Source organism: Leuresthes tenuis, unplaced genomic scaffold, assembly GCF_036924035.1.
Source record: "Leuresthes tenuis unplaced genomic scaffold, fLeuTen1.0.hap1 SCAF_11, whole genome shotgun sequence".
Classification (NCBI taxonomy): domain Eukaryota; kingdom Metazoa; phylum Chordata; class Actinopteri; order Atheriniformes; family Atherinopsidae; genus Leuresthes; species Leuresthes tenuis.
The window spans coordinates 23,323,134-23,338,499 of record NW_027325365.1 but is presented as its reverse complement, the minus strand read 5'-3'; the positions used below and the strand labels follow the sequence as shown (position 1 = coordinate 23,338,499).

Sequence of the window (15,366 nt, the reverse complement as noted above, 5' to 3'; positions counted from 1 at the left end):
TCTGGATTTTGCTATTTTCGACCATTTTATATCCAAATAGGACTAATATTTAGTCTCTTTAAATGAAACAATCTGGTTTGATTTCCAACAACTGATTTGTACAAATACTCTCAAATTTGTGCGAAATCTAAACGATCAATGTGGTTGACAATTTTCTGTCCATCCACTAACTTATTAATGGACTAATCTTTTCAGCGGTGCTTATAAATTATAAGTATGGAAGTGATATAGTAGAAACTATAGGGTAGTTTACTTTATATGAAAAATATTATGTCATAAAAGTTGTTCATTTGTTTAGCACCTTGCTAACTAGCTAAAACTTAAGATAAAGAAGACTTCGTCTGTACTTCAAATTAGTACCAAGGTACGATATTTGAGCAAATACAGTTCCATCACAACTGAAGTTACAATGTGAATTTTTCCCTCTTTGGAACACCTGAACATACAGACACACGACTAAAACACGAAACAGTAAAACATATTTAATTTATTTTACATCCTACGTTATCCATCAACACTCATCTTGAAAACAAAACAAACAAACAATAAATAAATAACCTTAAAAATGTGCAGTTTTTTCATTTTAAAATTTTTTTTTTTTTTTTTATCAGGGTCATGTCCTTCAAACCGGTCATAAATGAGCGTTATGATGACAAACACAGGTGGAACTATTTGCCCTCATTAAACCAACATCTTGTGTAGGTAATCTAGTGTCAGGACACTGGTACTCTGCATGCTGGCCATAGTTACTGTTGGTAACACCTGTGCTGATAGGACAAGTTAAACAGTTGGCTGTGAGCGCAGTCAAAACTGACAGCTGTGAAGTAGCACCAGATAACTTTCCGTTTTTTAATTAGTGCTCCTCCACACATCCATCTTGTGCCCTTCAATATAAACAACGAGCAGTTGACTCAGTTTTTCTTCACACTTCATTTTGAAAACCAAGCAAAATTAAACAAACAGTAACATGAAATCTGGCTCCTGGTTTTAAACTAAAAAACACATACGAACACGAGGTTAAATACAGAGGCCAGACTTTGAAAACATTAAGTTCAATGCAAACAAACATAACAAGATCATTTTACACATTATTATACATATTTATATTTCGTAATACTGCTTGTGTTATGCGCGGGGCTTAAGGATATGCAAGAAAATGGCAGCGATGTATCACAGTTCAGCCAGTAGTTGAAGCCACAAACCAATATGCTGCAAATGAACACGGCAAGAACACAAAGAAACATATGACTGTACACGTGTACCAGCTTTAAAGATGAATCAGCCAGTGACGCTGGAAGTGTGGGGGAATTGATTTGAAATACTTTGTCACTAGGCCATAAACAATCAGCAGGAAAGACAGATTTAAGCAATAGCAGAGCCTTTTCTGGAAAAATGTGTCTTTAATAAGTGACTTCTGATGAGCTTTTGGGAACGGGAAGCTCCCTAAAACAGCTAAGGTTCAGAGCTGGAATGTCATGAAGGAAAATGGCAGCAGTTGACTTCTGCTTCTTCCAGACTGTTCCTGCAGGGCAATAGTACAGGCAGCACTGTTAAAAGGTCCGTTGTGTGTTAAGTCCTCACTAACAGGTCCATTAGGAAGCTGGCGATGAGGGTCTCCATCACTTTGTCACTATACAGAGGATGTGAGGAGAAGAGAGCACAAAAGTTGGAATAAGTATGGTAGAATTGGGTCATTAGGCAAGTTTCTTATTTACACGCTGCACATGGGTGTATCAGGTGTGCTTTCAGGGGTTTGTTACAAACTTTGATTTTGAATTAAGCAAATCAAGTTCTACTTGACACAGCTAAAAAAAAAAAGTAACATTTTCTGTTGGTCACGCTTCCTTTGATGAGCCACTGGACTTGATGTCGGGAACGAGAGGTCCAAAAGCCTTGCCACTTTCCACACAGTTTGTTGTGAATCTTGCACGGGTCAGTGGTGACAAAGCAGAAGCAGAGTGAACGTTATCGGTAGGACTGGAACCAGGTAGCTCCTCCACAATGGAGCCGCAGGCGACGAGACACCTCCGGCCCCGGCTGTGGCCAGCCGGGGGGTCAACAGCTGCTCCTGGAAGGTGAAGTCATCCATTGCTAGGTTATCAGAAAGGTCTGAGAGGGAGACAGACAAAGCAGGAGATTGAGGAGATGGGTAGAAGATAATGAGAAAAGGTAAAATAATACAAAATATGAGCGGCAGGGAAAAGGACGGAGACAATTAGAACAAACACAGTGACAAAAGCTGAAAAACACATGTCTGTCTTACTTTTGCCTGATGTCTTACACAGCTGTTAAAACAATGTTACATCGGGAGAAACCAGAACCCCTCATATAACCAGATGTTGCATGTTATTTTTGTAGACACATGCTGAACCACACACACGTAAATTTTACTCCGAGAGTGTTGAAATGTGGATTTACGTGGCGAGTTGCTGAAAACAAAAAATAGAAATAAAAACCAGAGGCTGCATGAAGTTAGGGCTCAGAATCAACCTAAATATTTTTGACTGATTTGTGCCTCGTAGAGTATAATGAAATAAAACAAGTGGGTAAAACACTGGTTTATGACATGTCACACAGCTCTACCATTTGAAAGTGGTGTCTGCCAGTGTCACAATATCTTGAGGAGAAGGAGATGACCCAAATAGAAACGATCCAACTCAAACTTTTTGATTTTATGCATTATATTGGGTTTGTTTAAGGGGACAGAGGGAGTAAGAGATTTGTGGTATGTAGAGATAACACCTGGGGCCCGTGTATGCAGCCAGAAAAGTGATCCCAACCCTCTGACATCGCGCTGTAACACACGAGGTATCCTTTGGTGTTATTTTAAACAGAGCCGGGCTGTAACACGGTGGTATGAACAGTAGTAAAATAATTAATGCGATCAAAAATAAGAATGAAATAACAATCTCACACTTTTTTACGATTTGGTGGTAAAAGAGAGAAGAGGACCCAAATGCAGACAGCAAACCAATAACAAATCAACGGTAACAGCAAGGATTTGACAACAGACACTGAAAACCAAGGAGCATATACAGTATGCTGGGATGGCTGATTAGGTGAGAGGGTGCAGATGAGTAACAAAAACAAGGCAAAGGTGATAAGGGAATGAGAGGCAGTTGAGGACATCTGTGGTAGTGATAAGTAAACTGGGCAGCTGACTAGAACGAGGACTAAAACTGAAAAGAATGCTGAACTAGGACAAAGAACATGAATGACCCAAGAATGAACCAACAAACCCAGAACATAGACAAACCAGTACACAAAAAACATGGATCGTGACACTATCAATGTCAAACTTTTAGGATATCTCCAAAATTTGGGTCTGCTAATGTCCACCTCTTTTTGTGGCTTACGCAGGACAACATTATTTGAACCAATAAGTATGAGAATATATCGGGAGAGATTCCAACTCAAGCATATATTTTGGCAATTTTTGGTCCTTTTTATCCAGACAGAGACTCTTTACGGAGAATTCCTTCATGTAAAAGTATAGTTGACATGTTGGGAAATTGCCTTCTTTTCACTGCGCATTAACTTTTGAGGGAGACCAGGGAGTGGTTTAGCTTAGCTTAGCATACACAGACAGGGGAATTTTTGATAGCCATATATTTTTTCCGTGCGTTTACAGCTATTGTCCACATGCAAATTCAGTTTTTGGGCACTGAAACCAAACTTTTTGGAAAATGCCTTCCTTGGTTTTCACTTATTCCAACAATAAGATTCATGTGTGGACTGGAACACTGGGGATTTTATCTCACAATAGCCGCTTTCAGACAGAGACGTTCTAAGAACGTAGTTCTAAGTCCACCTCGAATTTTGTTCTGAACTGAACTGCCCTTCCCCAGGGGAACTGTTTCATTTTGCATTTGCACATGAGTCAGGGACCTTGATAGGGACTGATGTGACGCAACCGTCTGCGACAGTTACGTGTTACTTTAGGACCACGCTCAACAACAAAACAAAACAAAACCCGCGAAAATTAAGGAGAGAATTGACAAGTTGTCGTCAAAAAATTTTTAATATTCCACTGCAAGCCTTCAAAATCTCTGAATTTCCTCTCAGGCGTAGATGGCCAGAAGAGCTTTTACTTCTTTGTCGGTCCATTTATCAGTGGCTCTGTCCATTGTTGTACAGAGCTGCAACAGTAGTTTTTAAAAATGGCGGGGCCACAAGAAGCGGAAATGAAGAAGCGGAAATCTGAAAAGGGCATAACTACCAACCACCAAACATCTCTAAACGCCAAACATCATCTAATAGTTAGGAACTGAGGGCCGTGGTCCCTCGTTCCTGTATGTCCAAATGCTCCAAAAAAGGGCCCTATTCCTGAAAAGATTATAGGAACTGCAAAACGTTCTTACAGTGGGAATGCGCCTAATGTCAGATTGCACACTGCTATATCCTTGGTTTAACCTCAGAACATGCACATCTTCTCTTTGTTTAGATAGCAATGGCAGACTTAGCGAAGATAGCACTGGTGCTAACCTTATTGACGTTTTTACATGCCTGCACACTTTTTACAGTTATTTGCTGACTATATCGAGGAAAGGAGGTGTCAGGTGGTATTATGGTGAACACTACAACATTAAACAGCATGACAACGACACAGAGCCTTATGATAGCGTTGAAGATGTTTATGACCAGACCTGGAGTTGGTGGAACAACTTTGAGAACAAGGTGGTTTTCACTGAAGAATGAACAAGAGAATTTTTGCATGTCCAGACATCACGGTCGCATTTGACGGAGCTGTACAGTGAAGGGCAGGAAACTGTTATGTAGGAAGTAGTAGGGTAACCCCCTAAAAATAAATAAAATAAATAATAATATAGGAAGAAGTTTTTTAATCTCATTTCCCATTTCAAGAGATATGTCTAAATGTTGAGAAATAAGTTTTTTGTGTGTGGTTTCTCAGTCTCTTTAAAATAGCATCACTTAGAGAAATAATTAATGGGATCAGTTCTGATCATTTTCACAAGGTGATTACACCTTAATCTTGAAATGACGTTTTTTTTCTCAACACCTCGACTTTAATTCAAAATCGAAAGCCAACTTTATTCTTCCTATTTCAGTTTTTTTTTTCTCCACAAGTTGAAGGTGGAAATTTCTTATTAGAGAAAAAACAAACGACTTGTCGTATTGTTCCTTCCTTCATGTGGCCCTAATATAATTAGTGGATCACCTGTCAGTCCTGTCAAGTAAGTTGCATGCTCCCTGTACTACTTAGCTTCAACTGTGTCAGTTTGGGCAGAGTTTCCTTTTGTAAAGTTGCTGTGTGGATGTGTTTTTTTTTCTCTTTGGAACTGAGGAAGGAAAAACTCCAATTTCAAAAATACCCGTGTCTGTGTGTGCTTTTTGCCAAAAACAAATGACAGCACAAAACCCTGTAAACTTGACATTTATACAGTTTGGGTGGTACTATTTGTGCTACTGGATTAGGAAATGCTGAAAGGATTTTTTAAACTTTCTACTGAAGTCTTGTAGAAAAACAATATTTTCAAAATTTCAAATCTTCCAAGAGAACTGTAAATAATGTTACTTTGAAACCTACACTTGGAAAACTAAACTTGAAAAATCTAAATGAATTCCAAAGCAGATTCAATGGAAAAATGAATAACAGTACAAAACATACAGTATCCTCAAAAGCTAATAAAATGGTTCATGTCACACACTGTTACACCAATGCACCTTGCAGCAACTCGGTAGCAGGGATGGTGTAGGCAAGATTACAACTGTGTGAGTCTGTGCACTGTTTGACACCAATTATACCATCCAGTGAAGGGCAGACTACCATCTTTTTACTATGAGTTTCACTTCCTTTTCCACAACTACTGTAAAAATCCCTTCAAGCGAAGCAGATTACATTCGGAGGTGAAGAGGGGTTAGAGTCCAAGTGTTGAGAGTGAGAAGTGGAGATTTCTTTCAATAATAGCCTAGAAAACTATATGTAAGTTGCAAAAAGTGAATGATTATTTAGCTTGTCATCTCACCCCCCCCAATTTGCTTCCTTCCTTCCATCTGTTCTGTAAGAAACAGTGACTTCATGGTCACCTGCTGCTCTGCCTTACTGCCGTCTTACCGCTCTGCATCCACAGCTGTTTCCCTAATGACATTGGGCAGATCTTCCTCCCTACACATGTGTGTGTGTGTGTGTGAGACATATTCTGTACGGCCTTGTCTGGCAGAAAACTGTGTGAAACACTAAAATTAAGGGGCTGAGTTATGAGATAGGCCAGGAGGATATCAGTAATAAAGCTGGACTATAGTTAGGAACGCCAAGTATGGGCTGAGCTGTCCCCTGTCAAGCCAGATGCAGAGCAAACACACTCACTTACACACACAATGGTGGATTTTTGAAATACCTCACTCTACACGGTCTTGGCTCTGCACGTATACGTTTGTGTCCTCAGACACACACACACACACACACACACATACACACACACACTCATGCACTCTGTCACATCTGAGCTTCTAAAAATAACAGATTGCTCCTAATTGAATTAGGTGTCCCATCTGATCCAAGCACTGTTTTCCCTTATGCAAGAAATCCAGTGGGAGGAAGTGGCTTTTCTGAGCCACTGCGTGATCAGACGCAGCAGCTATAAGTATGCCCAAAGCTTTGACTTGCTCTTCTTGTGTAGAAACACAAAGAATAAGGGCCTTTCTCCAGCAAGTCTGTTTCCTTCAGGCCTCTGTGCTGCCAGGCACCGTCTTAAATAGAGGAGTGAGGCAAATAAATAAACCTCCAAAGCTCCAAACTGCATTTCCAACAAATTTTTGTGCGGTTACGACATTGTTTGAACACTAGCCAGGGGACAATTAACTTTTTTTCTCCTCCTGTGTCCTCTGACATGGCAGTGGGCAGACATTCTCTGGAGCTTTGAAAGACCGATTTGTCACTGTCGAAGCAGCACACTGTACTGCCGAGCCAATTAAGCTCAAGGTGCAATTCGATACAGCTTTTATATACACTGTGGATAAGAGGCAGGGCGCGGAGGGGGAGGCATGCGTGTCTGCATTTGTGCGTTTGTGTTGGAATGATTGAGTGGGGTGGGTACAACCGTCTCTGTGAGTGTTTGTGAAAAAGCGAGAGACAAAGTGGGAGAGCATTGTTGTTGGTGTGCTTTACAGCAGCAATAATGCGAGTGAAAAAAAAAATAAGAGAGAGGCTCAGTTTCTGAAAAACGAAAAAAGGGGGAAGTCTTTCTTTTTAGTTTAAACACTTGGACATGAGTAGCACCACAGAGGGGCCTTGTTCTGCAGGATTTGAAAACAACTCAACTGGGACTGAAGACTATGCAAACTTAGATCCCCCTACACTCCTACGCCAGGCTGGGACTAATAATATCGCGGTATAATTAGTGATGAACACCTGTGCCTGTGTGTGTGGAGCAAAGTACGGACAAAGTTAGATTGACTGAGATTTGGAAAGGCAGACAGAAGTAATTCAGATTCACGTTCTTTCTCTCCTTCTCTTTTTCCTTTCTGGGCCTTTCAGGGAGGAGTGAGGGTAGTGGACAGACAATTAGGCAAATAGATGGATAACTCTTGGCTATAAAAACAGGCACAGCCCCAGCTGTGATTAATGTGACCAATGTGGGCCCTTGTGGCTTTCAGCAGAACAGAGCCCTCCTCCTGCTCATCCATTCAAACCTTCCATTTGAAGACTATCACTCTGCAAAGCACGCCACCTTGCTAGAGTAACCCTGCTAGTTTTATCGTGGCCTTATGAGCTCAAGTTACGACCCAGGGGAAGGGTCAACAGTCCACCCATTGACTGGTAGCGCTAAAGGCCTTGGACTATGAATGAGCAGGCACGGTAGTCACATGCAAGTCAACAATCATGGTAGCATTCAAGCTTTGAATTTATGTTTTCTTTAGTGACCATTCCTAGGGAGAAGAGGCTGATGCATCCAGACGCTGCGGTTTTCAAGCAGGGGAGCGGATGTTTGTTTGGATCACCCTACCAGGTCAAACAGAGGCTGGAGTGCGAGTCCCATGTGTGTGCGTGGTGTTTCTGTCTGTCTGCAAAAGAAGGACAGAGAAAAAAGGGAGGGGGAGCGAGTCTGGAGTTTTGGTTTCAGCAGTGCTTGGTGCCTGAGGCTTATCGTTACAGTGTGCAGTTGTCACAACAAGCACACAGTGTAAAAAAATTGCCACAGTGAGTTGAGAGCTACAGTTGAAGATTACAAGTTACAGAACCGATCTTACACTGTCAGTAAACATGTTTCTTCAACTGAACTAAATTACTCCTCCAGAGTAGGCGCACATCAGTAGCCAGCTGACAGATTATTACAGCCCCTCTGGCGGGAGTGTACCTTCATGGTGCTGTACAGTTTATTCAGTACATGTGTGCTATGCACAAAGTCCTTTTCTGGGTCAGATAAGTATGTGGAATGTTAAGTCTCCAAACACAGGTGGTTCTTATGAAACAGGAGAGATGGTTTTGATTGCTACATTGGCAGACGATGTGTGCACATAACACACCTAAGCTGGTCAAATTTGATTTTGTTTTTCAAGATTCAAGTAAAGCAAATATCTTATCACTCATGCCAAATCTGCAAAGCAACTATTCACTTAGGCAAAAACTCAGAAAGCTTAGAAAATTAGGAGCTTGTGTGCAATCGTTTGTCAGGAGCCAACATTTTCAGTGAAGAAAGTGGTTCTGTAAAAACACGATAGGAGCTGGGCTTTGCTGATAACATACTGGACAGTGGTTATTGGCTGGTTGGTCACGTTGAGTGACTGATTGTACTGAGACTGCTCATTGATGGAATGGGGCGAGATGCCTCTGTCTATGGGCTGGGGGGGAATGTGACCGTCTGCCTCCCCACCCACAGGCCGACCACAGGGGCGCTCGGAGAGGCTGGGAATGTTGAGCCAAGACAAACGGGACGCCCAGAGGAGGCCCTGCCCCTGGCCTTTGCAACAGCACCGCTCACTGAGCCACTCTGTCCTCCCAACTTCCACAACACTCACTGTTTTTCTAGACCGAGGGACCCTCCCACACAAAGGGCAAGAAAGTAAGACAGAGAGATGCCATGTTAAAAAGGCTGTGGATACAAGGAGATAATAGAGTTTGGTCATTTTTAAAACAGGAAAGAGCAAAAGGAATTGGATTAAGTCAGGAGACAGGATGAAGTTTAGAAAAACACAAGGAAGCTCTAAGTCTTAAAATCTTTAAATCCGAACTCTCAAGTAATTTGTGGGTTAACTCTGATAAGAGCGGAAGGCATCCTGTCAAAGTTGTGAAACCAACCAATCACAGACACTTTCTACATTGTGGTTTGTGGAGTAAATGCAAGTCAAGACACCTTAATTAACACATTAAGTCATTGAAAAGAGGGGGTGTCAGCGAGGGGAAGATGAAGATGTTGCACTCATTGGCCTCTCCCTGCACAGTCCAAATTACATTCACTTCAGTGTATTAATAGTCTCCACTTCCAGCTAGCGGTTAATATGATCATAGATAGCAGAAAGAGAAGAAGCTTGAGGAGAAAAGAAAAGTTCAGAACAGTCACGTAAATTTCAGCTGCAAATTCCTAATATTAGCCACCGTGTGGGAAAAAAAATGGGCAAGGGGCGAGAGCAGTAAAAACCATAACAAATCAAACATACAAAGAGCTGATTCTGTGCTGAGGAAAGGGAGCGTTACTCAGGGTGGGGAGCTCTGCTGCGCACAGAGAAGGCCTGTGAGCCAGCGCCGAGGTCAGTGCTGATCCAGGGTCAGAGGTTGGCAGGGAGAGTCGTTTGAGTTTCTGAACAAACTGGACAATGACGTTTCTTATCAGAGCTACAGACATTCTTTGGATACTATCTTTATCTCCTAACGTGATGGGCCTGACACGCGTTTCCAATCTCTTCCTGGGTCCAGCAGAAGGTGTGGTGAAAAAGATATAGCTGGCAGACTGAGACATGTTTCTCATGGAAATGTCCCTGCCGACAAACAGGCATGATTCGCTACACATTCCAGCAGAAAGGCAGACTAGGAACGAAGCCACGTGTGACAATTTGGCTGGTCTGACTGTACACACAGAGAGCTGTCGGTGTGCAGTTTCACTATCTGTCTGAGCCCTTTTTAGTGGTTAGCCTGCGGTTTCCTCCAGCAGCTCAGAGTACACTGACAGCACAACTCCTGCGATGTTCACTGCGTCGTCGAGTTAGTTTCAAGAAAGGGCTGGAAAAACAGAGCAAAAGCAGTCCATGGGGGGAAAAAAAAACAGGACAGAGAGAGAATTTAAGACACAGGTGAGAGTAGAGGGTTAACACGTGAAATGTAAACCACTCGAACCAAACTTTTAAGACATTCCCACAAAATGGCTTCTGTGTGTCACTGTGGCGGTAAGCAGGAGAGCAGCGGGGCCTCGAGAATGGTCCTGCTGTGTGGAGAGTGTTTGTGGACTGTGGCGGAGCTGATGGACACGACCCAGGAATGGGCCTGGAATCAATTTACTGCGTCCAAAAAAGTGCCTGTGAATGTAAATAAAGCTCTTGAGCAAACAAATGCCTTTCCAAGACGCGCACTCACAAACACAGAAAAATGCCCGGGCTTACAAAATGAATCAAATGCTGGTGGGCCCCTAATGTTAGATGCTGAGAACCCAAGTAACTATGCGCTTGTATTAAAACCAGGGCTCTTCTTCCTGCCTTCTGGCTAATCTTAAGGGTTTTATCCCTGGACTGATTTGAGAAAGGTCCAGTGGAAGACCATTAAGTGGTCCAATAAGAGGGTAAATTCATCTCCTTGTTCCTCTCCTGCCTCATTTTCCTCTGCTTTCCCATCTTCCCCATATTCAAGCCCAGAGCTGTGGACACACAGGGCCTTGTGGCCCATTCCAGTGTGAACGAGATGAGAGACTGCAGCCCTTACTAGCCAAGCCTGTTTACACAGATGGTGGCAAGCTACATTATTTTTGTGAGGGGCGTGGAGGAGGTGGGGAACGAGGAGGATTGGCTGAGTTTACAGAGGTTGTTTATAAGCTCAAAGAGGGATGCTTGTAGGGAACGTTGTGTCAGAATATTTCCAGTTAGTTACACATTATCAGCCTCTCCACTATCACCTACCTTTTCAAAACCTCCTCTCCCCTACAGACATTTTCAGAAATTCAAGGCTTCACTAGAAAAGTTATACACCCAGTCTTGGAAGCAGTTATCAAAATAAAGTCACGATAAATTATTTAAAACACAAACAGATTCGACTTGGCTCATGTATGATCATTATGTCAGCCACGGATGAGAGCATTTTCTCCAAATCTGTTTTTGGAGGCTTTTGTTTAGCAGAAACGCTGCAGACTGACTTACACAGAACAGCAATCTGTTCCTTTATTTCTATCTCTTCTATTTCTCTGAGAAAAATAAATTATCATTGAGCTTGTTCATAGCCTTCCAATCTAAAACAAAGCTTTTCAGCGTTGAACTTTGCTGAAAGAGTTTTTTTTTAGTTTTTTTTTTACCAATGGCCATAAATCAACAAGACCCAAGAGCCTTTAACTGTGCTGGTCACTGTAAGCTAGTTCTAACACCAGCAAGCTACAACACTCATGGCATTAAAGCAAACATGCTGATTTTTAGGAGATATCAAGTTTATCAGTCACAATCACAGAAAAGAGGTGAAAGTGGACAAAGAGCTGCTTTGTGGTGGAATTAAACTTAGTGTTTTAGGCTTGTGTACATCTACAGGTTTCCTACTTAGAATTTTTCACTCCATGTGGGGGCAGAGCACCGCATAGGGATCCATGCATGCTACTGTGAATGTGCACATAAGTGTGATCTTCTGGTGTTCATATGTTGACATTTGCTAAATTACAGAGGTGCAGAGTGGTGGAAAAGTTCTACTGGCTGTAAAAGGACATTGACATACCTAAAACAACACTGCCAGTGTGGCTGACAAAAAAACGTCTTTAACATGTCAAGTTAAGCAAAGTTGTTATTGCCTTTAGCTTGAGAGCAGTCCATGGGACCCGCGCTGAAATCTTTGTTAGCCGAGCAGATGTGTCAGCATTTCAGAGAAAACACAGATGTGAAACGTTAGAGCCCGATCTTTTGGAAGTTGCTTGAATTCTCAACAGAAAGGATTGCAAAGACAACACCTGAAATGTCCAAAACTGAAAAATCTTATCGATCATTTCTAAAACATGCTTATTTTGAACTCAGTATCAGCTGTATATTCCTTAAAAAGTTGGGACAGGGCTCGTTTATCACTGTATTGGATCACCTCTTGTCATAACAATAAATCTTTGAAAGTGATTGTTTTCTCATTCTTCCAACTTTACATATAATTCATAGCTCAGAGCCTTCTTTGTTCTTCTTTTTTTTTCACATTTCACATTTTCTTTCACTTTGCAAATAATTCTATTGTACGTAAGCGTCTCTGGAAACAGTGTTGGTTTAATCCTGATGGAGGCTGTTCTCAGACTGATGCTTTGGTTAAGTCTGCATGTTTTTGTGCTTCTGTATTTCCTGTCTCTGCATGCGGTTTAAACCCACAGAGGACTCCGGTCATGTGGGCACCCAGATTCCTCTTCCATCCAGACACCTGCAGTCTTCCACACATCTGCATTGTCAGAGCCCCTCTCCCTCTGTCTGACCCCAACCTGTGGATCTAACTGGTTACCACATGTCAGGAACTGTTCTCTTGCAAGCACATTCATAGACGCAGCAGCTCTGAGAATCAGCTCTATGAAACTATATGGAGCTGAAATAAGGGAGAAGTAGCATACGTGGCGGATGGGTCCAGTGCTGCTAATGTCAACAGTGTTCGGGTTATAACTGCTTTGATGAAGACATGTGGCGAACACTACTGCGTAGGACTGGCGCCGTGTGACTCACCTATCAGGTGCAGGGGGTCAGGGGTGACAGCTGCAGTTGATTAACATACCAGGTTCTCTTATTGGCAGCATGTATGGCTGTTAATTCGACCCACATACACAGTAAAGAATGTTTAGGTTTCCCAGTGTATCAACCTTTAGAGCTATCAAAGGCGTTTTTGTCTCTTTCTGTTCTTTCCCCACATTCTTTCATCACCTTCCTCTTTTCTTTTGCTCTTTTGTTCTTGCCAAAAAATTTGGAGCGGGCCTGAAAGGTGAGCCCGGCACAGCCTCTCAACATAAGCTGCATGTTTCACATTACAGGAATATTTCCACTTTGTGTTTTACTAACCTCTGGAGCTGATAAAATGCTATACAGCTCCCAAAAGTTGCTTTCCTTCGGGGTGCTTACAGTGACCGAACGTCTGAGCGCAGAAACATAACAAGAGGTCTATTCAGTCGGCTCATGCTGAGCATGAGCTGAGCGAGATGTACCAAAGACCCGCCGAGTTCAAGAAGAAAACACGAGACAGAGCTCTGGGCTGCTGAGTGTCAGCAGAGTGCGGATCCAAACTACAACAAAAAATGCACTGACCAGTTGCTGGACCTTTGGGAGAGGAATGTTGTCCATTTCTTGTCTGATATAGTATTTAACTCAACAGTCCTGGGTCTTCATTGTCATGATTTGAGTTGAGCACTCATGTTTTAAATTGGTCAAATGTCTGAATTGCAGGCTGGTCAGTTCAGCCATGCTGTCACAGATGTAGTATGTGGTTTGATGTTGTACTGCTGGAATATGGAAGGCCTTCCCTGAAAAAGACGCCGTCTGGATAGGAGCATAGTGTTACTGGAAGTGTTTCTGGGTCCATACAGGTCATTTCCACGACGGTTTCTAATGCAGTTTCTGATTTTCAGCTGTCTCCAGATTTTTTGATAATATTACTATATATGATGGAACACTCAAAGTCTTTCCAGTTATACATTGTGATACAATATTCTGACATTTCTTCACAATTTGTTGATGCATTTATTTGCAGGTAGTTGAACCTCTGCCCATCTTGACTTTTTTGAGACACTCTGCTTCTCTTTGGTGCTCAGTTTTCTATGTTTATGAAATATGCAAATCATTGCATTCTGTTTATTTACAGTTTACACCGTGTCCAAACTTCTTTTTTTTTTTTAGAAACATTACAGGTTCTATCCATCCATCCAGTTTCTATACCAGCTTGAGCCGTCGGTCGGGTCGCGGGGGGGCTGGAGCCTATCCCAGCGGTCATCAGGCGAGAGGCGGGGTACATTACAGGTTACTTTCTATATTTCTTTATATTTCCATCTATTAAGCAAAACTTAAAGAAATTAAACTGACAGAGCTAATAAGTTGTTCAAATTTTATCTTAATCTTTTACATGCAAAATTATAGTGTTTGCTGCTGCGTTTGCGAAGTCGCAGTGAAACTTTATGACTGAATTTACAAAGTGAGGGAAAAAAAATTGAGTTAGTATGAGGGTATGAGAGGAAGCTTTCAGAGAGAGGCTTTCAGAGAAATCTGCAAGCAGGTTTGAGAGGGGATGGTGGAGCGTTCTTTGTTTCCCACAGAGGCCCGACAGTCAGAGGCCAGGTGTGCATGAAAGCATCGAAACGCAGGTGAGCCCTCATCATGAGCGAAAAGTCAGACAAGCCATGTGGAATCCCAGAGTTGTGGTTTAACAAAAAAAAACTGCAGACCCAAGCAAGCCCAGAAATATAACGTGTGTTCACAGCGACCCTACAAGGACCTCTGACAGAGCTTTATGTCACATTGCAGTCTCCAATTTCAATTAGGTAAGACAGCGCTGAATTCATAAACTGCACCTTTGTGTAATTCAATACACTCAAAGATTTTGCTCCCACAAATAGCCTAAGATGGCTCATGCTAATGTTAACCAATAAGTCAGCTGACTTTATGATTACATGGGCTCACTTGAAACAGTGTGCATATAGTGCAGCAAGTGACGAGTCATTCAATCATCTGACCATCACCAGTCTTTTTTAAACATTGTCACATGGGCTGCTGTAATTGATTAAAGCCTGTCTGATGGTGGTCTACAGCTGTTCTATACAGTAACCTAATACCAGAATTCAACACACCAACTACTCAAATACACTATCAGCATTCTTATTATTTAACTGTCATATCACCACAGAAGTAAGGTTGAAGACAGGACTGCGTCTCGTGTATCCATCCCAGTGCATGGCAGTGGGTCTTTCTTTGGAGGGGTGGGCTGGGTTGTTCAGTGGGGGGGTGTCCCTGTCCTGGAATAGCTCTACTGGCCTGGAATGCTCAGGAGAATGTGTAACATGGGGTCTGACTGGTCGGGAGGGGACGTGCTTGTGTGTCTGTGCATCTGTGTGTGTTGTGGGTGTGTGGTATTAGTTATCACGAGGTTATGGAAACTGTGCAGTGAATGGGCGAGGAGAGATCAATCATTAGGCCCATTTGGGAACATCCTCTGTGTGGTCAGTAGGTTGACAACCAGGCTGTGTTGGGGCCTCAGCTCTGCGTCTGTCCTGTCTGCACCTT

The 15,366-nt window shown here is 42.3% G+C and overlaps 1 protein-coding gene across 1 annotated transcript in view; it reads right to left on the bottom strand.

Moving 5' to 3' along the window:
* Positions 1-459: 459 nt before the first annotated feature.
* Positions 460-15,366, bottom strand: part of gpc3 (glypican 3) — a 182,277-nt gene continuing 167,370 nt past the window's right edge. The window contains exon 8 of the mRNA XM_072396197.1: positions 460-2,109. Within this exon, the coding sequence (XP_072252298.1) occupies positions 1,934-2,109 (176 nt within the window). The 3' untranslated portion in view covers positions 460-1,933. The remainder of the gene's footprint in view (positions 2,110-15,366) is intronic.